A 25,387-nucleotide genomic window follows, 5' to 3' on the forward strand; every position below is an offset into this window, starting at 1 on the left:
CGTTCCCACGAATTAAGAAAATGCCGCCAATTAAACAAACAGGGCGTGGTGTTCGGTTGATTTGGAAAGTCCTTCTTGCGTGGCTAGCTGGACCTCGGACTTCAGCAGACACAAATAAAGGTAAGATATATCATTATTTATATGTTCCCCCCCCCCATTTTTGACAACGTATATTGCTCCCTACTCAAATGTATGCTTATGTAAATGTAGGCTTATATAAAATCCAGGATCGTGTATTAGCGTGGCATAGTGTGCATGCTATAGCTAAATAAAAAAACAAAACAAAATGCTAGCTTAAATACTAGTGAGCTAATGCTGCTTGCTTATAGTGGAAATGTTATGGAGTAAAGTGACAGTAAAATTGTCCTAATTGTTTACCGTGTGTTCATGTAGCAATAGATGCTCAACTGCTGCTTTTTTGAGGGAGCGTAACACAGAGGAGGGAGTCATCCAGACACTGAAGGATGAAAATGTAAGTTTCTCTGTTTTCCACCTCAGAACATTGATCTCGTAACATCTATAGCCTACAATACAAGTGCCAAACACACATCCATATAGAATGTAAGATACCGATTTGGATGAAATGCAAATAGACCTGTATAGACCCAGTGTTAGCCCCAATTTTGTCTTAGCGTTAGCCATCTATCACCACAAAGTATGAAATACCAGGACTGTTTTGAAGACTTACAACCACTCAACTACACGTGAGTAACACCAGAGCCTGATAGAAATCACTGCCACATGTAGAATTGTTTTTGCATTGTTCATTGACGTAGCGATTAGCATCGAAATGAAGTTATATGCTAACGACCACGTAATAAACATTTCGTAAATCTAACGCTATGCTGGACAATAATACGCTAAAAAATAAAGAGGGCCACAACAGTTTGACAAGAAACCCCTCGATTTATTTCATCCAGAGCCAATACAGTGTGTAACTCATGCGAAATGGAAACATGTGAAATGGAAGCGTCTCTCGCTAACTTTTAACATCACTTAGGCTAATGTTTACCTTTATCAAACGCCTCAACAGCTAAGGACTAAACCAGAACTGAACTGAACTAGACTAAAACAGGACTAAACCAGGACCCCGTCCCCTCTCTCTCCACAAAGATTAGTCCTGGACTTGAAAGAAAGAAGGCGAGAGAGAGAGCGCGAGCGAACGAGCGAGAGAGAGAAAGAGGACACCAAATCCGCGGAGCGCGTTCCGGTGACGGCAGCGGGGCGCGGAGCTCTGAGCCGGTCCACCCACCGCCACCGCGGGCACAACTCCGGTCGTTCAGACACTCGGTCCGTCCTGGTTCAGTTCTGGTTTAGTCCTCAGCCCAGACAATTGGCTCTGGATGAAATAAATCGAGGGGTTTCTTGTCAAACTGTTGTGGCCCTCTTTATTTTTTGGCGTATTATTGTCCAGCATAGCGTTAGATTTACGAAATGTTTATTACGTGGTCGTTAACATATAACTTCTTTTCGATGCTAATCGCTACGTCAATAAACAATGCAAAAACAATTCTACATGTGGCAGTGATTTCTATCAGGCTCTGGTGTTACTCACGTGTAGTTGAGTGGTTGTAAGTCTTCAAAACAGTCCTGGTATTTCATAGTTTGTGGTGATAGATGGCTAACGCTAAGACGAAATTGGGGCTAACACTGGGTCTATACAGGTCTATTCGCATTTCATCCAAATCGGTATCTTACATTCTATATGGATGTGTGTTTGGCACTTGTATTGTAGGCTATAGATGTTACGAGATCAATGTTCTGAGGTGGAAAAACAGAGAAACTTACATTTTCATCCTTCAGTGTCTGGATGACTCCCTCCTCTGTGTTACGCTCCCTCAAAAAAGCAGCAGTTGAGCATCTATTGCTACATGAACACACGGTAAACAATTAGGACAATTTTACTGTCACTTTACTCCATAACATTTCCACTATAAGCAAGCAGCATTAGCTCACTAGTATTTAAGCTAGCATTTTGTTTTGTTTTCTTATTTAGCTATAGCATGCACACTATGCCACGCTACTACACGATCCTGGATTTTATATAAGCCTACATTTACATAAGCATACATTTGAGTAGGGAGCAATATACGTTGTCAAAAATGGGGGGGGGGGGGGGAGAGACATATAAATAATGATATATCTTACCTTTATTTGTGTCTGCTGAAGTCCGAGGTCCAGCTAGCCATGCAAGAAGAACTTGCCAAATCAACCGAACACCACGCCCTGTTTGTTTAATTGGCGGCATTTTCTTAATTCGTGATTTAATCAAAACGTGCAAACGATATCTAAAACGTCGAAAACGTGAACGAAACGTGCGAGGGATATATCTAAAGTGTGTGGGAACGAATTATATATTGTTTGAACGAAATAGTAATTTGAGGCGACGATTTAATATCTTTTTTCGCGTACGTACGTCATCGGGCGGGCTCCGTACTTCAGATCAACATCAGCATTTATTCATTCACTCTTACTTGAAGTAATATGTACTATTGACAATGGTGCTGCTCACACATTGGATGCAACAATCAAAACTTCCAATGCAATACTGATTTCAACCACATACAAATTATCAATCTTTTGTAAATATACATGCATTAAAAAGCATTAAAAGTGCTCATCAATGTTTCACTCTGTCTCTGTTGGGCTGTACAGTGTTTTAAGACCTCATCTTTTTGACTACAGCTTTGAAAAAAGGCCTGACCCCTGTTTGAGGTGTGCACAGCTTTTTCTTTAGCTTATCCAAGATATTCCGGTCCATTGGTCCATCCTGAAGGCAAAGGATGAATGCACTTATTGAATAATATTTTGTGATCTTCTTGATCACAGACCGGACCAACTTTTTCTTATACTTCATGCTTGGCTTCATAAAAATGGGCCAATCTTTGACCTCCTCCATTAACTGCTCAGCTAACTGGTAGGAGATGCTTGGGTTATGAACCAGCTCCTCTTTACACAGCTCGGTGATCAGCCAGGTGGTCAAGTTTAAGAAGTCCTCTCTCTCCCATTCGTAAGTCTTATGCATCATGCCCGTACCAGAGACCAGACGCTGTTTAGCCGCCTGCACGAGAATCGGCGTGAAATCACCTTCTACAAAATAAGTACAGATCTGTTTCTTTGAGTACTTCTTCTTCAGTTCCTTCATCACATCACTGGCTACTTTAAGAGCGTTGGCACTAGATGGTACCACAGCAATGGGCCATCCGCTGAGTTCAGCAGCCAGGTCTGCTGCTAAGGACTTAGTCTGGGTTTTGAAGTACTTCTTATCCAGATCGTACTTCTGACACTTCTTGTTATATTTCTCCACCTTCTCTATTATAGTGGATGCCATTATCGTGAAGAGCTCTCGGTTCCATTGGTATTCCTGTCTTTCTTCATCATCCCTCTCTTCACTCGCTTCATCATCGTCATTAGAGAGGGATGGTATCTTATTGATCACCACTTTGCCAACTGGACTGAGAAAGGGTAGGTATCTTCTTAGAATCCAGTGCTGATGTGGTCAGCGTATTATCTTACAATCTGGGCAGGAGGCGCTGGTGTGTCGTTTGAGGACCCCGAGCTAGTTTGGTTGGCCTAAAACCTCTACAGGTGTCTCTACTTCACAAAACTGGAGGACTGACTTCTCCATAGAAACGTGGAGCCTCCTTGAGACACGGGCGCTCGTGTCTTCGTATTAGAAACCAAGGCTGGTTGGTTGACCTAAGAACCTCTACAGGTGTCTTGACTTTCACGATCTGGGGAGCCGACCTCTCCATAGAAACACAGCGCCTCCTTGAGACAGGGGGCACTGGTGTGTTTGTAGTAAAAACTGAGGCTGGTGTGGCTGGCCTATGAACCTCTACAGGTGTCTTGACTTCACACGATCTGGGGAGCCAGACCTCTCCATAAAAACACAGCGCCTCCTTGAGACAGGGGGCACTGGTGTGTTTGTAGTAAAAACTGAGGCTGGTGTGGCTGGCCTATGAACCTCTACAGTGTCTTGACTTCACGATCTGGGGAGCCAGACCTCTCCATAAAAACACAGCGCCTCCTTGAGACAGGGGGCACTGGTGTGTTTGTAGTAAAAACTGGGCTGGTGTGGCTGGCCTATGAACCTCTACTGGTGTCTTTACTTCACAATGTGGGGGTGTGGCCTTCTCTATAGAAACAGGATGCTTTATTTGAAACAGGGGCTTTGGACTAACAGGGGGCTTTTGAAAAAGGGTGTCATAAACCTGTTTTGATGTCTGTACTGTCCAATGTAGGGGATTGTCTTCTCCACAGAAACACAAGCCTCCTTGAGTCATGGGCTGGTGTCTTTCTCTCAGAAACAGAGGCTGCTGTGGTTGGCCTATGAATGTTCGCTAGTGTCTTTACTTCACAAGGTGGGGGCGCAGTCTTGGCCTAGAAACAGGCAGTTTTCTTGAGACAGGGCTGAAGCTGCTGCTTTAAAACAATAATACTGAAGGGTTTATTCCCTTGCCACATGTCCATTTACAGACATCAGCTGGTAGATCTCTCTATAAGCAAGGCAGATATCCCCTCTGTACTGTTTTGTCTTCCTCTTGCAGCCAATCATCCATCGAACAAAACCTCAGACCTCTTTTTTTGCTGAACTATTTCTCTGTTGTTCTCCACTGGACTTATGTTAGCAGAATTTATAAAGTAGTAACTTAACACGGTCTATTGACTGTTGTGAGCTTCATAAGCATCGTTGAAAGTGGATGTCTATTTCCAAAACCCCATCCCAGCAATGAAGCCAAAACATGACTCCATGTTGTTTTCTATTACTAGTCCATCACATATAATTAGAATATCATGAAAAAGTTTTATATTTTTTGTCACCCATTTCAGAAAGTCAAATCCATATATTATATAGACTCATGATACATTTTTTTTATTTATTTAGTTTATTTCTTGAATATTTATAATTATGGCTGACAGATAATGAAATACAGATAATGAAATTAATGAAAACAGATAATGAAAAACCAATTACGTGTCTCAGAAAATTTAAATATTATGAAAAAGTTGAATGACAAAAATATTGAATGTTTTTATGATTATTTGTGATGGACTAGTACAGACATGTCAGACTCAGGCCTGGGGGCCAAATTTGGCATGCGATATAATTATATTTGGCCTGCAAGATCATATCAAACATGTATTAGAGCTGGCCCGCCGGCTACAGATAGGCTATAGAGACTACTGATTGATTTAAAATTGTGTTATTATTTTAAATTTTGGTTGTTTTGGATTCAATGTTTAAGCAAAACTATTATTAAACATTTATTTTAATAAGAAATGGTTTAACATTATATCTCAAAAGAAGAGAAAACATGCAGATGTTGTTGAAATTTTTCAATAAATATTTAGTTTGGCCCAAAACTTTTAAATTTTGGCCTTCTGTGAATTTAAGTTTGACACCCCTGGACTAGTATATAAGAAAATTACACATTGTGACTTTTGGAGGAGTACCTCACGGGGCCCTGGGAAAACAAGTGCCCTTTTTCAACCCCCAGACCTACACTAAAGTACTAATGCGCTCTGCTCCATTAACTCCACTTTGTCTGTAGTATTTACTCCCGTAGAGCAGATCTGAGTGGCTCTTGTGAGTAGGAGAGTGGTGCAGACTCACGTGGGCGTAGCTGAGGAAGAACAGCTGGTCGTTGGTGAGTCCCACTCCAGGAAGAAGAGGCTCCTCCACCCCCCCTCTGCTCTGCTCCACCCACCTCCGGTACGCCTGCCCAGACAATACAAATGTATACATCTGTATCTGTAGTATCATAGAGGGTACACTACCGGTCAAAAGTTTTAGAACACCCCCATTTTTTTTGTTATTTATCGCAATTCAAGTCGTGCAAGTTCAATGAAGAGCTTGAAATGGTACAAAGGTAAGTACTGAACAGCCATAGGTTTAAAATAAATAAATAAACGATATAAAACACAACTCCAAGCTTTGCCAAAACTACCTCAAGAAAAAAGAACAAGATGGTAAACTTGAAAACATGGAGTGTCCAGCACAGTCTCCAGACTTAAACCCCATCGAGCTGGTTTGGGATGAACTGGACAGAAGAGTGAAAGCCAAGCAACCTACAAGTGCCACACATTTATGGAAACTTCTGCAACAGACTTGGGAAGAACTTTCTGAAGAATATTTGATTTCTATTGTAAAAAGTACGAGCCACGAGTGTGTTCAGCTGTTATATCTGCCAAAGGTGGACACTTTCATGAATCAAAAGTTTAGAATGCTTTTTGGTCAACAGTAAACAGTAAAAAACTGGAAAAAGTGTGGTGTTCTAAAACATTTGACCGGTAGTGTATACGCATCAAAATCACTCTACGCTGGGCAGACAGAGGGGGCTAGTATTTGAGTAACTATTGTAGTTTTCAGGCACTATTCTTTACTGTTTAACTCTCGTCTGTGTAATATAGTTCTTTTTTTTTTGAGCTGTTAAAGGGCCTATATTACGCAAAATGGACTCCTGTAAGGTTTTGGCTATGTTAAAATGTTGTTACTTTATCAAAACCATACATAAAGTTGTGTTTAGTTTCATTCGTACATGTTTGTAACCCTAAATTCTTTGTCTGTCTACATCTACAAAACACGAAATGCTCTGTTGTGATGTTATATAGTGGTAGTTTTCACCTTTTTTTTATTCAAGAGAGGCAATTGCAGGGCTTAAATTATCCAAATGATTCTAGTGTAGGTGTGAGGAGCTTAAAAACACAATGGAGCACTTGTAAGACCACATGACATCACAATGTGGAACCGAGTTTTTTCTGTTGGCCTAAGGCTACGTTTATATGATGACGGTCTGAACTGAAGACGCAAAAATGGCACTGCGTCTTCACGCTTTATTCCATGTTTAGACGAGTATTTTCAGGAGGAAATCTGCGTGCATACGGTGAAGCAAAAGTGTGTGGAATTCGATTGGGTATGTATGCCAGGCGGCTTGGTGGTGACACTAGGTAGTGATGTATGAGATGTAAATGTGTACGTGACGTGAGCAGATCTGACCAGAGTTTTGCATCTTGGGCAGTATAGACGGCAAAGCTACCGTGGAGCGTATACAACTTTTCCGCTCTGGAGGATGGTTTCAGATTTTTAAGTTTTTAAGCCCCAAAAACACCGTCACCGAAAGGCACTTCCGATAAAATATTTTGTAGTTTTTACCCCCAAGCGTTTTCATTTTAAATATGCAGGGTTTGTGCGTTAAACATGTATGAATGAAAGAAAACACAACTTATAACATAGATCGAAAATTTTGTAATGTGAGCCTTTTAACAATATCTTCTATTTATTCCCATTACCACTTTTAAGATTTTAAAATGGGAATGTTGGCTCAGGTCAAATATTGGTTCTAAATACCATCTTAATTTTCAATATCCAAAATTAAACAAATCCTGGCTGTGATATCACTGAAAAAACATTGGACTCACTCATCTCTATTTGTATAGTCCACTCACCTACAGTGTTTTCAGATGGTATTGCCCATATAATGCCAACAACAACAAAAAAAAACTTACCCTAAAAGCTTCCCTTATTCCTCCATTATCAGCAATATTTTCTGCCAGAGTCCTTTTACCACGAACCTGGAAACACACAAAATACCCGTTTCATAATGAAATTGCTCATAATTAACGAGAACTTCTTGACTCACATTAAGCCCCGCCTCCTCCCAGTGGTAGTCGTTGTACTGGTCGATCATACACTGAGTTTTTTCAGTGAAGGCGTTTATGGAAGAGTTGCTCCACCAGAGATCCAGGTTGCCGTTTTTGTCATACTTTCGGCCTATCAGGAACAAAAAATACAACAAAATAAGACTTAATAGCTAAAAATACATTCATATATTAATTCTTATTTTTAAAAATGATACTGACCATTATTGTCAAAGCCGTGTGTAAGCTCATGGCCAACGATAACTCCAATGGCTCCATAACTTAGCGATCTGGAGTAAGACAATTTTAATATAGTTAGACAAATGACTTAAGTCTATATGCACTCAATACAGAAGGTAGTGAATGAGTATAGAGGGTTGTACAATATAAGTTAAGTACACACTGATGAAAAAATAAGATCTTTGCCATGGCTACTGCAATGGGCACTGTTCACGCTTATGTCACATAAATCAGAGGACGTTTGGAAACATGTGGATGATGACTTCCTTTTGGATCTGCTGGTGATAGTAAATCCAACAAAATCTGGGAAAACTGAGAAAATGGCCTCGTTTTCTTCATCTAGATGTTAATGTATGTCCGTTTTAATTTGTGTATTATAATTTGGCTAACTTAAATTAAAAAAAGATGTAATTGGAGCCTTCTGTTAAGTTCGGTAAATCAACAGTTATGACCAGCTGCCTGTAAGGGACATTGAACATGCGATGAGTCAGGTCCCCCATGGAAAAGCTTTGGCAGGTTGTGAAGAGCGCTGCTGCTGAATCCATGGTTTTATCACATGCCCAGGGTCGTTACTACACTCAAAGTCGTTATCGTAGTTGTTATGTTTCCAAATGTGCTCCTAAGTGTGAATAAAGCCTATTTAAAACAAAACATTTGAACTTCTGAATGCTCTACCCATAGAAATATAGTTATAACTGAATGTCTATAGGTCAGCCATCCTCAAAACCGCATCATTAAAATTGAAAATAATTAAATGTATTCAGCAGAGTTGTGCATTGTGTTAAGATGATGCTCTATTTTTTTCCCCCCTCTGACTAAACCATGACTCTCACCTTGGATACTCCTTTCCCCAGAAAAACGGCTTTTGTAACTCTCCGGCAGGAAATCCTAGATAACAAAACAACTGATTATTTTTACACTTACAAAAACCAAGCCATTTTTATCTTTTTTCTATCTGTTTAATTTATTTTTGACTCTTGCTCTCAATAACTTTTACATTGGACACTGACATATGATAATACTATAATGTGTTCAGCTTTATGTTATAGCTATAGATTTATTAAAGGGCCCATGTTATGCTTATTTCTGATCTGTTATAATGTTGTTTCCTCATCACAAACAAACCTGGAGCTGAGTTTTGTTTCATTTACGCTTGTTTAACACACAAATCCTGCATATTTAGATCTTCTCTTAAACAGAAAACACTCTGTTCCAAATTGTGTTGTCATGTGATAATACAGGAAGCGTTCCACTGTGTTTTTAAACCCTATACACATTTACTAGAACAGTGTTTCCCAAACTTTTTATCTGGGGACCCATATTTTTAAAGTTGCAAATCTTCGTGCCCCAAGTCAACAGACATTATTCGTAAATCACAAAATAAATTTCTGACCATTATTTAACATTAATGAGGGGATTTTATTGTTGACTGAGGGGTCGTGTCTCTCTGAACAATTAATATATCTCAAATGTTAAACAGTGAAAAAGAGTAATCAGTGTTTCCCACAGAAAATTGGTTAGGCAAGGCGGTACTGCTAAAAAGTAAAAAGATTCCATGCACGGAGAAGTGAGGAGTGGGGGACAGTGCACTGAAATGTATGTATATGTATATGTATATGTATATGTATTGTGACAAGACGACCCAAAAAAAATCTCTTGCGACTCAGTCTTTGAGAAAGTGCACTAGAATCATGTCATGTGGATGATTTCAGATCTGGACATGTTGATCTCTACTGAACTAAAAGTTAAAGTTGTTGACTTGAAAACTACTGCTTCGTGAAAACCCAAGGTGATACAGAGCATTTTGAGCTTTGAAGATGTAGACAGACTAATAATAAAGGGTTACTCAAAAAGTGTGAATGAAACAAAACAACTCTGGGCATGTTTTTGAAGAGGTAACAGCATTATAACATGACTTAAAGAGTCAATTTTGTGTAATATATGACCTTTAAATTATTTATACACATTTTGTTTTGGTTTTCCTTTGAATGTTTTCTGTACAATGTACAACTTGTAGTAGCAGTAATAGTAGTTGTTGTAAAACTTGTTGTAGTTGTTGTGGTTATAGTAGCAGTAGTCGTAGCAGTTGCAGTTGTAATGGCTTGTAGGTAGTAGTAGTAGTTATACTAGTAGTAGTAGTTGTAGAACTTGTTGTAGTCGCAGTAGTAGTAGTAGAACTTGTAGTCGGAGTAGTAGTAGTAGTTGTAGAACTTGTTGTAGTCGCAGTAGTAGTAGTAGTAGTAGTAGTAGTTGTAGAACTTGCTGTAGAAGTAGTAGTTGCAGAAGTAGTAGTGGGTTGTATGGTTTATATGTAGCAGCACTAATAAATGTAGTACTTGTTGTAGTGGTAATGTAAGTAGTAGTAGTAGTAGTTACTCAAAAACTGTGAATGAAACAAAACAACTATTGGCATGTTTTTGAAGAAGTAACAGCATTATAACATGACTTAAAGCTCACAAGAGTCTATTTTGTGTAATATATGACCTTTAAATTATTTATACACATTTTGTTTTGGTTTTCCTTTGAATGTTCCACAGCTCTGACAGTTCTGACATTAAATCTTTCTTCTCCATGGAGAGGCTTGAAAAATGTTTAATCTATCATAATTTTAAAGTTATACTGTGGAACATGCCAGGCAAGTTCTAGTTTCTCAATAGTGACAAAGCAGCACCAGTAGAAAATACATGGTGCACCTTTTTAAATTGAATATCTTTACCTGCATGCAGTGAGATTATGAAACCTGGTGTAAAATATTATTCTAGTCACACATTTAATCCCCTTTCTATGAGAGTACTGTGTGTGATTGAATTGTCTCACTGATTTGATTTGTGGAGGAGCTGTAGAAAGCGTTGACTGTTGTGGGGTTGGTGAACCATCTGCAATGAAAACAAGAACAGAATTTTAATTCAAGGCACTACCATCGGGGGGAAAAAAATAAAGATAAAATTGATTTAAAGGGCCCTTATTACGCTATTTTCAGATTTATTTATGTAATGTTGTTTCCTCATCACAAACATACTTGGAGTTTATCTACATGTAATTTACATTATGAGAAATAAATATGGTAATAAAAATGTCCCCTTACTTTTTTAGTGCAATAAGTTATACAACTTATCAGTTATGACAAACAATGTAACTGTGTATTTTAGATTTTATGCCAGATGCCCTCCCTGACACAACCCTCCCATTTTCTCTTTTTGTCAGATTAAACTCACTCTGTCCGTGGGACCGTTTTTCTGAGCCAGGCGAGGTCGGAGCGAGCGATAAACTTGAGCGTCTGCATCACATTCCCATAGTAGTCGTTTTCCGTAAACTGTAACTATAAAAAAAAACACAGATTTAAACAAAAGCTATTCCCACATGCTCAGAAATGTATGTGAACCTAAACTAAGCACAACTGGCTACTTGCCCAGCTCCAACCAATTTATTCTCCCACATTTTTAAAGTGTCAGTGCTAAAACAACTTGATAAAAGAAACAAGTCTGCTAATTTCCGCTTTAGAAAATAACGGTGCCCAATGGGAGCTGACGTCACAGTAAACGTCATCGCAGCAAAGAGTCATGCAGGTGTCAGAGCTCAGATGAATAGCTGCACATCGCACTGACAAGCAGAAAATTGACAATGTTGCCAAATCCTATCACCGATTTAAGAAAATAGAATTGGAGAACGAAGTAAGTTCAGAACAGTTGGCGTATGCCCGTAGCAGTGAAAACAGGAGTTGATTGGCAATATGGCATCTTGAAAATAAGAGATTAAAGATTACTCAAACATGAACAAATCACTTCAGATATAACTTAGAGGGTAAACGAGAAGGTTTAAGAGTTCTGAAAAGTCGATTTTACATAATAGGTCTGCTTTAAGTCTGTTTTAGACAGATGCACAATTTCAGTGTACACCTGAACTGTACACCTGGCTTTAACAGGGCAGTCCTGTGTGATGTCACATAGTACTTGCAATATTAGTAGTTAATAGTATTAGTATTTGTAAAGTTCCGTGATCAATGTATATGTGCAACTACATATTTTTTTTAAACTATGTAATGAATAGTGGTGGGTTAATATAAGTTTTTCTTTTTCCCACTCCTTTTTTGTTTACAGTGTATATGTAGTATGCATGATTATTGTTTCTCTCTTGGCACAAACTCGAAATAAAAAGGAATCAAAGAAATTGCAGGGGGCACTGGGGGCAGCGCACACAGTAGTTTTTTAACACAAAGCTCCAAATGAACCTAGTTTGTACTAAAATTGCCAAACAGGGCAAAAGAGGACAATACTATTACAACATCAGAGATAAGTTGGAAAAAAGTTAATTTAGGGTTAAGTTCCACTTAAAAAAAAATAAAATAAAAAAAATACTGACCTCTTTCAGATCTTCATTGAGGTAGGTGTCGTTGAGGATAAACTCTGGGTATCCGACTTTAGGCAGCACAGCGTGAGCCTGAGAACAGACACCGACAGATTTAGCATCAGAAATGACACTCTGCAGCTGATGTATCAACATTCCCAGGGGATGTGATGTTAACTGAGGGCACTGCTCCGTCTGAAGCGCTATTAGATTTGAATCTGACCTTTATTTTCACACAGTCTGACCAGAAGGATCTGATTTAGCTGGAAGTACAACAGGTGAGATGATTTGTGTTGCTAAACAAGTTTCTTAAACATAAAATTACAGTCAGTTTTTCAGTTAGTCACTTTTTTTTTTTGAAAGTCACATTGAACTCTTAACAGGACTATTAACGCTCATATTGATCACAGGCTCCTGAAAATGTGATGTTTAAATCCATTTTTTATTTCCCGAGTCTCAAAACATTTCTTGCTTTATTGGCTAATGTTTGCATTGTGTCTTCTGAACATTCTACCATAGAGGTACATGTAGAACACCCCTAGTATGACATTGCTTCAAAGTATCAATATTCAGTACTGCACCAAAGTGAAGAGAGGAGAGTCATGTATATGGTTACATAAACCACTATGAAACAGCAGAGGTTTCTCCAGGTCGTGTTCGTCTTTAATCGATGTGATGTGGTCGTAAAGTCAATACTGTAGCAGTGTAAAGAAAAGTTTTCAAAGAATTCATTTCTTAGCTCCTCGGTCAAGGTTTATTTTTTCATGAGAACAGCTACAGAACACTCTGCAGTAAGGGCTTATAGTTAGGTAGTAGTAGTAACAGTAGTAGCAGTAGTTACAGTAGTAGCAGTAGTATTGGCTTGTATGGCTTGTAGGTGGTAGTAGTAGTACTAGTTGTTGTTGTTGTAATAATTGTTGTAGTAGCAGTAGTAGTAGAAGTAGTAAAACTTGTTGTAGTAGCAGTCGTAGTAGTAGTTGTACAACTTGTAGTAGCAGTAATAGTAGTTGTTGTAAAACTTGTTGCAATTGTTGTGGTTGTACAGTAGTAGCAGTAGTCGTAGCAGTAGCAGTAGTAATGGCTTGTTGGTAGTAGTTATACTAGTAGTAGTTGTACTAGTAGTTGTAGAAGTAGTTGTAGTTGTTGTAGAACTTGTTGTAGTAGTAGTTGTAGAACTTGTTGTAATCGCAGTAGTAGTAGTATAACGTAGTCGCAGTAGTAGTAGTAGTTGTAGAATTTGTTGTAGTCGCAGTAGTAGTATTAGTAGTTGTAGAACTTGTTGTAGTTGCAGTAGTAGTAGTTGTAGAACTTGCTGTAGTAGTAGTTGTAGCAGTAGTAGTAGCAGTAGTTGTAGTTGTAGAACTTGTAGTTGCAGTAGTAGTAGTAGTTGTAGAACTTGTTGTAGTTGCAGTAGTAGTAGTTGTAGAACTTGCTGTAGTAGTAGCAGTAGTAGTAGCAGTAGTTGTAGTTGTGGAACTTGTAGTCGCAGTAGTAGTAGTAGTTGTAGAACTTGGTGTGGTCGCAGCAGTAGTAGTTGTAGAACTTGTAGTCACAGTAGTAGTAGTAGTGGCTTAGTAGTAGTAGTGGACTAATAGGTGTAGTACTTGTTGTAGTTGTGCAGTGGTAGTGGCAGTAGCAGGTGCTTGTACATAGTAGCAATATTTATAGAACTGTTAGTAGTTAGTAGCAGCAGTAATAGTAGTAGTAATAGTAGTAATAGTAGTAACAGTAGTAGTAGCAGCACTATAGTGACTTTAATAGAAGTGGAAATGGCAACTCTGGTGACAACGCTGCTGTGGTTCATGTTTCATTCAAAGTTTATTTTTAGTGTAGTCTATCTGCCACAGGAAAATAACAGGATGTCTGTCTGAAAATGAAATGGTTTTAACCGTCCTTGGATCACCCTGTTCTGTTCTGTGTTCTGTGTGGTTGTATTTGCCATCGTGAATCTTCTGTGCGCTGGGTGATGCAACAGCTCTAATGTGTCAAAATATAGAAATGAACAGTGACTGATTGATCCTGATGGTCTTTGACAGTCCTGGTCTAATTAGTGAAATCATGTGGAGGCAGAGGAGAAGATCTGCTCCTGTAATCCCAGAGGCCATTACATTATGAGATATGAGGGCTTGGACATGTTTGCTTTCAGTTATAACAGCATACGGCTGGTAGGAGTAGAATCCGTGTATTTCAATATAAAACCAAAAATAAGAAAACGAAAAACGAGCAATTATTTTCTTCATTATTTGTCTCCAAAACTAAAATGAAAAAACGGATAATGATTTGTTTTTTCAGTTTTCGACTTTGTGTTTAAACAGATAATGGTCGTTTCCCGTTTCCGTGACTTACACTGCGATGACGGACTTTTGCGCTGCATACGGACTGAACCAGGACTAAAACAAGACTAAAACAAGACTAAAAAAGGACTAAAAGAGGACTAAACCATTTTCAGTCCTGGTCTCAGTCCTGGTCTCAGTGCAGGTCTGGTTCTGGTCTGGTTCTGGTCTGGTCCTGGTCTAGTCTCAGTCTGGTTCCAGTCTCAGTCCTGGTCTGGTCTTTGTCTCAGTGCCGGTCTCAGTGCCGGTCTCAGTGCCGGTCTCTCAGGACTGGTCTCAGGACTGGTCTCAATCCCGGTCTGGTCCCGGCCTCAGTCATAGTCTCTGTCCTGGTCTGGTCCCGGTCTCAGTCTCAGTCTCAGTCCTGGTCTCAGTCCCAGTCTGGTCCCGGCCTCAGTCATGGTCTCTGTCCTGGTCTGGTCTGGTCCCGGTCTCAGTCTCAGTCTGGTCCTGGTCTCAATCACGGTCTGGTCCTGGTCTGGTCCCGGCCTCAGTCATGGTATCAGTCCTGCTCTCAGTCCTGGTCCTGTTACCAGTCTCAGTCCTGGTCTCAGATCTGGTCTAGTCCCCGGTCTCAGTTCTGGATGTCTGTCCTGGTCCTAGTCTGGTCCAGTTCTGGTTCTGGTCTGCTCTCGGACCTGGTGTAGTCCTGGTTTAGTCCTGGTTCAGTCCGTATGCGGCATAAACGTCTGGCATCACAGTTAAAGCCACGGAAACGGGAAATGACTATTATCCGTTTTTTTTTTTTTTTCCATTATTCATTTAAACATAAAATCAAAAACTGAAAAAACAAATCATTTCATTTTGGTTTTGGAGACAAATAATGAAGAAAATAGTTGTTTTTTAATTTTCTTATTTTTGGTTTTATTTTGAAAAATGAATGAACAAATGATACACAGATTGAGTAGGAGAAGTAGAAGTATTAGGAGCAGTAGAATAATTGAAGCAGCAGATTGATATCAGTGTTGTGTTATGTCATTTGTCCTTGCCTTTTCTATGGCTCTCGCCTTCGTGGGTTTGTCCATCCAGTCATTTTCTTTTTCCAACATGTCGATAAATGCCCAGCGGACACCGTCAATCAACTCCTCCATCTGGACAGAGCAGAGACACAAAGAGGATTAGAGAAATAAAATGTACTAGGACTAAACCGAGACCAAACCAAGAGAGAACTAGAGTATGTCTAAAGTGGATGCCAGTTGTTGTGTCCTTAGGCAAGGCACTTCACCCATATTGCCAGTATGAAAGTGGTGTGTGAGTGAGTGTTAGTCGGAGGGATCAATGGAGCAGATTGGCAGCCTCACGTCAGTCTGTCCCAAGGCAGCTGTGGCGACCAAAGTATTTTACCACCACAGAGGAGGTGGAGTGAATGAATCCTCTGTAAAGCTCTTTGGTTGTCATGAAAGGCACTGTATAAATCTAAGTCTTAATCTTAATCTTGATCTTGGTTGTGATGATTACTTCCACATCTAAATAAGTCATAACTTGAATGAATAATATTAAAATCCTATCTATCAAGTTATACGCTGTGGCTAAATAATCTGTGTATCATTTGTTCATTTGTTTTTCAAAATAAAACAAAAAAAATGAAAAAACAACTATTGTCTTCATTACTTGTCCCAAACCAAAATGAAAAAACAAATAATGATTTGTTTTTTCAGTTTTCAATTTTGTGTTTAAATGAATAATGGAAAAACGGATAACAGCAGTTTCCCATTTCCGAGACTTAAACTGTGATGTCGGACTGAACCAGGACTGAACCAGGACTGAACCAGGACTGAACCAGGACTGAACCAGGACTGAACCAGGAGTGTCGGGACGGGCCTGGAGGTGCGCCCGCGTAGACTGTCGGGTGGTCAGGACTGAGACCAGGACCAGACCTGGACCAAACTGGGACCAGACCAGGACCAGACTGGGACCGAGACTGGGACCAGACCGGGACCAGACCAGGACTGAACCAAGACTGGTCCCAGGACTAAAACAGGACTACACCAGGACTAAACCAGGTCTAAACCAGGACTAACCCAGGACTAAACTGGTCTCAGTCCCGGTCTCAGTCCCAGTCTGGTTCTGGTCTGTTCCTGATCTCAGTCCTGATCACCTGACAGTCTATGCAGGTGCACTTCCAGGCCCGTCCTGATACTCAGTCCTGCTGTAGACCTGGTTCAGTCCTGGTTTAGACCTGGTTTAGTCCTGGTTTAGTTCTGTTTTAGTCGTGGTTCAATCCTGGTTCAATCACGGAAACGGGAAACGGTCGTTATCCGTTTTTTCCATTATTCATTTAAACACAAAATCGAAAACTGAAAAAACAAATCGTTATCTGTTTTTTCATTTTGGTTTTTTGAGACAAATAATGAAGAAAATATATATTTTTTCTGTTTTCTTATTTTTGGTATTATTTTGAAAAATGAATGAACAAATGATACACAGACTCTAAATTGCACAGAACTTAAATGCTACAAACCATAAAAGGCTTATGGACTTTATAAACACAGAGGAGCATCATGGATTAGACTAATGGCGTGTGAGCAATATGCAGTAAACAATTACTGAAACATTAATAAATGAAAATAAAACACAACCAATTATTTAACATTTTGTTTAAAAGGATAATAATTTTACATGACAGTTTGAGAGCTTTTATGCTTTTAGTCCATTTAAACAATTTACAAGTGATAATGTCCACATTCTAAACACACCGAGTTACACAGATAATATTTATATAAGAGAATCTGAAAAGTAGACCTACCATGTGTTTCTTATCCTCTTGGAAGTGTGCACTGACAAAAAGGCGTCCAGCAGCATAAATAAGAGAGTTCTCCACGTAGTTAACGCACTTATCCCAGCGAGGGGTCAGGGAGGTCGTTCCCGTGGTAACCTGGAGGGACAAGGAAAAGCAAGGAGACGGTGTCCTATCAAAACAGGTTGATGAGATTAACGGTGATGCGTCGCTTAAACTATTTATCTTTGGAGAGGTGTTGCATTTACATATCCTAGTTTGGTCTGGATGAAGTCCTGGTCCCAGTCTTTCATCAAATGACAAATATTTGGATCAGAAAAAAGGTAGTACAAAAACACACTTGAAAGCACTTGTACTGTTTTCTGCCCGATTTAGTCCTGATGAAGACTTGTTTTGATCTTGTCTTGGGTTAGTCCTGGTTTATTTCCATGTTTAGTCCCAATCTTGAAGAAGTGTGTCAGTAAAAGTAAAACAGAAGAAGTGTTTACAAACCCGCGCATAGTCCAAGTATCTGTAGAGGAATCGTCGACTCAAAGTGGTGACTCTGGAGAAGACTGTCCTCCACTGAACGTAGTTGGCCACAGTCCTAGAGAGAAGACACAATCAGCAAGTATAAGAGAAGCCAGGAATGTATAAAACTGTTGAAAATCCCTTGTTCAAATTGTCTTAAATTGCAGTAATTTTCTTTAATTTTTGTAATTTCCTGCTCACGTAAGAAGGGTAAAGGCCAATATTACTTTCTAGGGGAGGCAAGCTGTTTTATCCAATCAGTATTGAACCAGTTTATTATTGATCTTGTGGCTCATAAAAGAGGTTCTCAGAAAAGATTTTATTTACATGTTTTTATTGTTGAAAATGGCTATGTGACATTCTTTGAACCCTATGACCCAGAGTCAGATTTTTTTTTTAATAATTGCAAATATCTGTCTGTCTATCACATATTACTTATTACTTAAAACATGCATGAATCAATCAAAAAATAACTGTGACTGAGCCAGTGGTGGAACCTTTATAACCTGGTTTATATTTTATTTGAGTCTGTGTTTCTGTACCTTGGCTCCGTGGCCTCGATGAGTTTGAAGAGTTCTTTGAAATACTGCGGCGCCCTGACGATGACCTGCTCTGAAGAGGAGACTGTGTAATGTCCAGAAGCCTCGAGTACGGCTCTCACAAAACCCAACCAGTCAAACTACAACACAAAAGTATTACAGTATTATTATATGACAATTTGTGAAGAAAATTAAAGGACCTTTATTATGCAAAATTGACTCTTGTGAGCTTTAAGCCATAATGTTGCAACCTCCTCAAAAACATACATGGAGTTGTGTTTTATTTCATTCACACATGTTTGAGTAATTAGTCTGTCTACATCTCCAAAAGAACATTTTCTGTTGGAGAGACGAACTCAGACTAAGGTTACTTTACACTGAAACGAATCATCATATCACTGTATCAGAAACAACTTGCACCCAGACACGTTGTTTCTGCATGTTTAGAGCACTGTGTCTGAAGTTGCAGCAGCTGATTTTGAGCCGAGGAAGGTGGCAAGTGTGAAAATCGACTTTTCGTGGACCGGCGACGAGATTCAGTTGTTACTGACTCCCATTTGTCTATGGTTTGTTTAAACAGTTTTTTGCAATAGCGTCACCTGACCGATGTCCCAAACCCACCGAATCTTGAAGTCTTTTATTTTTATTTATATAGCACTTTCACAGACATTTCTGTCCCCAAAGATGCTTTACACAACATTATTCAGCATTATTCATTCACCATTATTCATTCACTCTATTCCTGGTGATGGTAAGCTACTATTGTAGCCACAGCTGCCCTGGGGCACACTGACAGAGGCGCGGCTGCCATGCCACTCGGCGCCATCAGTCCCTCCAACCACCACCATCACTCACACACACACCACTTTCATACTAGGCAATGTGGGTGAAGTGTCTTGCCTAAAGACACAATGATTGAATTGATTGTATTTAACTGACCATGACTATCAACTGTTTTATGGAGACCTATGTAGCATGTTTTGGGTTGATGGGGGAAACCGGAGCACCCGGAGGAAACCCATCCAGACACGGGGAGAAACATGCAAACTCCACACAGAAAGGCCCAGGCAACCCGGGGATCGAACCCAGAACCTTCTTGCTGTGAGGCATGAGTGCTAGCCACTCAGCCACCGTGCCGCGAAGCCGCAAGTCACAGTGATGTGATTCAATAAGGAGCTCAGTGTATCAATGTTTTCCGGCGTCCATACAGTGCCAGATCAGATCCATACTCAGATGAATTCATGGGAGCTGGTGGCACCAGATCGTTCCATCTCTGGAGCCATTTTCCATCAGATTAGTGTGAACAAACACTGCATCCTCAACGAAAACGACTCAAATATGTACTAGTGTGGATGGGGCATAAATTTGCAGGATTTGTGTGTTAAACATGTGTGAATGAAACAAAACACAACTTCAGATATGTTTGTGATGAGGAAACAACATTATAACATAGATCAGAATAGCATAATATGGGACATTTAAACACAAATAGGTGATGTATTTTTGTGTTGTATTTTGTATTCTACTTATATTTACCTGTGGAATAGTCTTCTGTAGCTGAGAGAGCGTGTATTTGTTGTACATGGTTTCACTGGTGCGGTTTTCATAAGGAATCAAGATCTGCACAAAACAAACAGAACTGACATTGATGCAGCCTACAATCTGTCTTTCATCTAAACATCTCTAAGCCTGCTCATATAAATGCACTCTCTTTCCCCTCCTTCATTCTGTCAGTTCAGATATGTTTTCTCAGTAAAATCCTTAGCCTCCTCATCCTCTTTGCAAGTTACTGTTTTGCCTGAAATATTCCACAGTATAGCATTCTACCATCTATCTCCATGGCGACAAGCCGGTGGCGCCATTGGGCCAAGTTACCAGTCAGATCTATGGATTTACAAGCTCACTCATAATACAGAATGCATGTATTTCGAGCACTGAAACATCTATAATTGAATATATGCAGTAATTCTACTCTACGAAACAGGCAGAGCAATAGCGATAAAATGAACACAAGCAGGAAAGCCAGAAACGTTACATTGTGCGTCTTTAAACCCATCTTTTTTACCATATTATACTTCACCTCAAAGTATAAGTATTTAAGAGTATCTTACGTGAGCCACTTTGGTCTCGAAGGCCAGGGCTTTCTCCATCTGAGTCTGAGCAGATTTCTGAGGAGCTCCGAGCATCACCGCCGTGTCCACCATCAAACTCAACAGAGCTGCTCGGTACTGAGGACATAAGATATAGAGAGGTATTTTTATTTATGGGGCAGAGACAAGATGTACAGTAAATACTGCAAAATAGTGAGACCGGCGTATTTCACAGGTGTATTTTTTTTGTGGTGGATTTTAAAGTGCATTGGGAAACTTTGTCTGATGGAGGGTCTGTCAAATGCTTTTCTCTGTGGAGATATTATCACTTTGTCTGGAATGCTTCATGGCAGAGGTGGGACCAAGTCGTTGTTTTGCAAGTCTCAAGTAAGTCTCAAGTCTTTGACCTCATGTAAGGACCTCAGGCAAGTCCAAGTCGAGTCTCGAGTCGCTGGCCCATAAGTCCAAGTCAAGTCCAAGTCGTCTGCTTTGAGCTTCAAGTCATTTCAAGTCTTTAAACCAAAGTACCAAATAGAGCTTACATTTCAGCAATGTATATGAATTTAAACTAAACTGTATTTGAAAAGTCATGGTATATTTATATTAGAGCCCGACCGATATGGATTTTGTTGTGGCCGATATGAAACCGATATAATGGGAGTTGGCGCTGCCGATAGCCGATATAATCACCGATATATTTAGTGATGTAAAAATTCACTGTAAATCTTGAATTGATTAAAAAACGTAGGTTTGGCTCTAGTGAATTCTAAATTGGGTTTATTTAGGCAACATTTATTGTTATTTTGACTCTTTACATCATATTTACATACAGTAGATTGGCCTAATGGCATTTTTGCATCACATTCTAGCTACTAGTGATGGGGATTCCAGTTTTTTTTTTTTTTTTTTTTGGAGAACCGGCTCTTTTGGCTCGGCTCACTAAAGCAGCTGGCTCTTTCGGCTCCCAAGCGACTCTTGAGATTGTTTTGTTGCAAGCAGGACTAAACCAGAACTGAACCAGGACTGAGTGTCGGGACTCGGTTTCTATCTCTCTCCTGCACTCGAGCCCAAGATTAGTCCTGGTTTATTCATTTTATGCTGAACTGCAGCCAAATATGCACTTTTTTTTTAATCCTATGCACACGCAGATTTCTGCAAGTTTCGTTTTCAGCCGCTGCTGCTGTCAAACTACGGGTCTACATGCGGCATGAAGAGAAAAAGTGAGAAAAAGAGAAAACACGGCTCCCAATAAGAAGCACGCTCCCGTTGTTCGCTCTAAGAGCCGCTTCGATCGCGATCGACCCATAACTCCTAGCTAGTAAACTATCGCTATTAGCCTTTAGCCGTAAATGCTGCGCACCGCGGTAATTAATTATATGCATAAATGTGGATCATTCACACGTCTATTCACAGCTCATTTACATATCAATGCAGGTCCAGTAACAAATATACGGCCAATGTAGTCACTTTACAATAGACCAATAGAAAACAGCCTGTTTATGTGTGGGAGCTACAGCAGCTAACCGCTAACAAAACCTAAACTAGCTTCAAAGTCGATGTATTTCCAACACTCACCGCTCACACAGGCTCCTCCCACATCACAAGTCTGCACTAATAAATGTCCTTTTAATCCAGACTCAAACCGATTGTCCGAAAAAGAATATAATCTCAATGTTGCGCAGGGCTGCGGGTGTAAACAAACACACGCAAGTGAAGTGACGTCACTCTGGTGGTGTGTTCAGGGACAGTACAGACACAGACAAATTACACCGCAGATAAATACTGATGCGGAGCCACATATTAGGACATTTATCTGTCTGTAAATTGGATTAAATGAACATAATGTAGAGAGTCTAAGCTTTATAACGAGGTATAACATGCCCACGTGAAATATCGGCCCATATCAGCAAGTATATCGGCCGATAGCCGATATGTCTCCAGATGCCCATATTAGCCGATAATATCGGCCAGCCGATATATCGGTCGGGCTCTAATTTATATATGAGTATTTATATAAGAGTTGTAGAAATGCACGTTTTAACTGTCTTCACAAGATGTTAGTGTGAATCATTATGGGTAGAATAGAAAGAATTCAGATTCAAAAGTGTTTAATATCAGTTATTTCATCAGGTAGTCTGCACTGAAATGGAAGAATCATCTTCTATGTAGTTCTCTCTGTTTTACTGCATTGTTCTGTATACCACATGTGCACCACATGTATCAACTGTAAAGAGAGAAGTATTTTCTAAAAACATTTTTTTTTTTTTTTTTAGGAGAAACATCAAGTCTTTTCAAGTCACAGGGCTCAAGTCCGAGTCAAGTCCCAAGTCTTAGTCCATTTCGTCAAGTCAAGTCTCATGTCCTAAAAATAGTAAATCAAGTCTGACTCAAGTCCAAATCATGACTTGAAAGTCCTCACCACTGCTTCATAGTAAAGTATTAAACTTTTCTATCTTCACTGAGACCAAACCAGACCAAGTTACAAGTCAGATCTGTGAAGAGGCTAGGTATTTTTGAGCTATAAAACCACCTGTAACTGAATAAATGTAAAGTAAAGTGTTTAATGTCATGCTATGGAACATTTTAGGAAGAGCAATGACATATCCATAGAAATAAAAAGGTGACACAACCCCAACCAAAAAGTTAAACAGTGCACCTTTAACAATAATTTCTTTATCTCATTAATACTACTGTCACTTTTAAAGGTACATCTCATAGTCCTGTATATGTTTTGAAAATTGTGATTTCGAGTATTGCTCTATAAAATTACGAAAATGCTGTAATTGAAAATACAATCAGTTATACTTAAGAATGCTTATAAGTGATGATGCCAAACATACGAACATTAGGTCTATATGTTCTCTGTACTCTGCAGGTCCATTTTTACTTGTACTTGCCATTCTTGTGATTTCAGTTATGAGCAAAATTATCATGTGTATAATTTTAGCCACATTGAGCACCCCTTTAGAATTACATCTCCAAACTTATACTGGAACTTCATAAAGTAACTTGTAAAACCAAGCATCGCATTTAGCGAAACACAGATCTGTAATTTACAAAGTGACATTTAAACTCTTCATTTTCACAGACATATTTAGTTTTAGATGAAATGAAGTGAACAGGCTGCACTTTGAATCTCTAATCAGACGCTATTCACAGTAAAACAGCCTTTTTGTTGATTACCCATGCCGACTACAGATATAAATCCTCATACTCCAGTCTAGTCTATCCGTGGGTTTCAGAATGATGAAAAATGAGGACTATTGCAAAATTCAAAACTCTTCTGAATGCTCTAAGTCCTCAAAATATCACCCAGAAACAGGAAATTAAATTAGTACCATGAATACCTATTTCACTTGAAGGATTATAGTTTCAATTTAAAATGGAAAGAAGCAATAAATAGCATTTCCTCAAAATTTATTTGACCAAAACTGTTCATTATTAGGGATGTAACAATATCCAAATCTTTCAGTACGATATTATCACGGTACGATATTTACTGCGATATTTTGGAGAGGCTAATATAATTGTAGATAGGACACGTTTCTGCTTTTAAAATAACTTGACAAGATTTTGGTGTGAATTATTTCCGTCATAATCCCAAGAATTCGAGTAAAAAACATGTCTCTTCATGCTGTCTGCGCTGAAATGAATCATGGGATATGTAGTTTCTGATGTTCATAAGCTGTTAGTACTATAAAACCATGCATTTAAGCAAAGGAACTTGTGATTTGATATAACGTGACAGTCCACGATATTATTGTCGGACTTCTGACAATACGATATCACGATATTTTGGTTATTGTTGCATCCCTATTCCTTATATTGATGTACTAACTGTAACTATCGGGCTCTTTCTCTTACATAACTTACTTACTGTTTTTGTAGACTTGGTACATTTGAGCAAATAAGTTATACTGCATGAGAATTGGGATGCAGAGATAAAAATACTTTGATGGATGAAACATTTTGATGGAACCTGATATCAGTCCTAAAATATCAATATCTCATTTTGGTGTAAATTGGTGTAATAAGATGATTTGCTTACCAATACTAATATTGGCCCAAAACATCTTGTAAGATTGAACTTTTTCAAAACTGTTCTCTAATTACTTCATGATAAATAAGTAAAAAATATATATTTGGATAATTGTTTCTAGGGATGTAACAATAACCAAAATATTGTGATATCATATCGTCAAAGTTCTCACAATAATATCATGGACCATAACAATATATCGAATTACAAGTCTCTTTGCTTAAATTAAGAGTTATGGTGCAGCAATAGTTAAAAAAAAGACAGAGGGAACTACATAGACCATGATCCTTTGCTCCATTTCAGTGTTGACTACAAGAAGAAATAACAGTTCTAAGCACTTTTAAGGCTTCTCAAGGCATTTTAAGATGAAAAAGTAGCATATTAACAGTTTTGTTTACCTCCACAAAATATTGCAATAAATATTGTACCGTGAGATGTATATAGTGAAAATATCATTCAAGAGATTTGGATATTGTTACATCCCAAATCATGAGCCTCCCCACCATATCCTGAGCCATGATATTGCAATAAATATCGTACCGTGAGGTTCATACCGTGACGATATCGTATCGTGAGACTTGAATATTGTTTGTTTCCCATATGTCATTTGTGTTTTCCATCTATTTTCTTCCGCTTATCCGGGGCCGGGTTCGCAGATTTCGTGTTTTAACGGAAACATAAATAATCTCTGGTCTCTGGGTGATCATAATATCAGAACATAAACAACTGGGTGCATCTCTAATTAGAATTAAATCTGAAAAAAGCAATACTCCTGCTCCTAACATCTCCACTAAACATGTATTCGATCAAAAATATTACACAACTTGTATAGACTCCATATATTCATGCATTATCTGTCTGTCTGTCTCTCTCTGTTGCATAACTTCCTCTCTCCCACTGTTCATCTGTGGAAC

At 39.0% G+C, this 25,387-nt stretch overlaps 1 protein-coding gene across 1 annotated transcript in view; it reads right to left on the bottom strand.

Moving 5' to 3' along the window:
- The window catches only part of phex (phosphate regulating endopeptidase homolog, X-linked), a 48,520-nt gene that overhangs the window by 5,917 nt on the left and 17,216 nt on the right, over nt 1–25,387 (bottom strand). The window contains exons 7-21 of the mRNA XM_055151252.1: nt 20,456–20,572; nt 19,881–19,964; nt 18,348–18,484; nt 17,788–17,881; nt 17,305–17,433; nt 15,548–15,649; nt 12,241–12,318; nt 11,097–11,200; nt 10,699–10,757; nt 8,715–8,769; nt 7,864–7,931; nt 7,644–7,774; nt 7,510–7,575; nt 5,508–5,722; nt 2,832–3,455 (exon numbers count right to left, since the gene is read on the bottom strand). Of these exons, the coding sequence (XP_055007227.1) occupies nt 2,832–3,455; nt 5,508–5,722; nt 7,510–7,575; nt 7,644–7,774; nt 7,864–7,931; nt 8,715–8,769; nt 10,699–10,757; nt 11,097–11,200; nt 12,241–12,318; nt 15,548–15,649; nt 17,305–17,433; nt 17,788–17,881; nt 18,348–18,484; nt 19,881–19,964; nt 20,456–20,572 (2,063 nt within the window). The remainder of the gene's footprint in view (nt 1–2,831; nt 3,456–5,507; nt 5,723–7,509; nt 7,576–7,643; nt 7,775–7,863; nt 7,932–8,714; nt 8,770–10,698; nt 10,758–11,096; nt 11,201–12,240; nt 12,319–15,547; nt 15,650–17,304; nt 17,434–17,787; nt 17,882–18,347; nt 18,485–19,880; nt 19,965–20,455; nt 20,573–25,387) is intronic.

The sequence above is a fragment of the Boleophthalmus pectinirostris genome, unplaced genomic scaffold (assembly GCF_026225935.1).
Source record: "Boleophthalmus pectinirostris isolate CB_2022bp ecotype Guang Dong unplaced genomic scaffold, ASM2622593v1 HiC_scaffold_15, whole genome shotgun sequence".
NCBI classification, from domain to species: domain Eukaryota; kingdom Metazoa; phylum Chordata; class Actinopteri; order Gobiiformes; family Gobiidae; genus Boleophthalmus; species Boleophthalmus pectinirostris.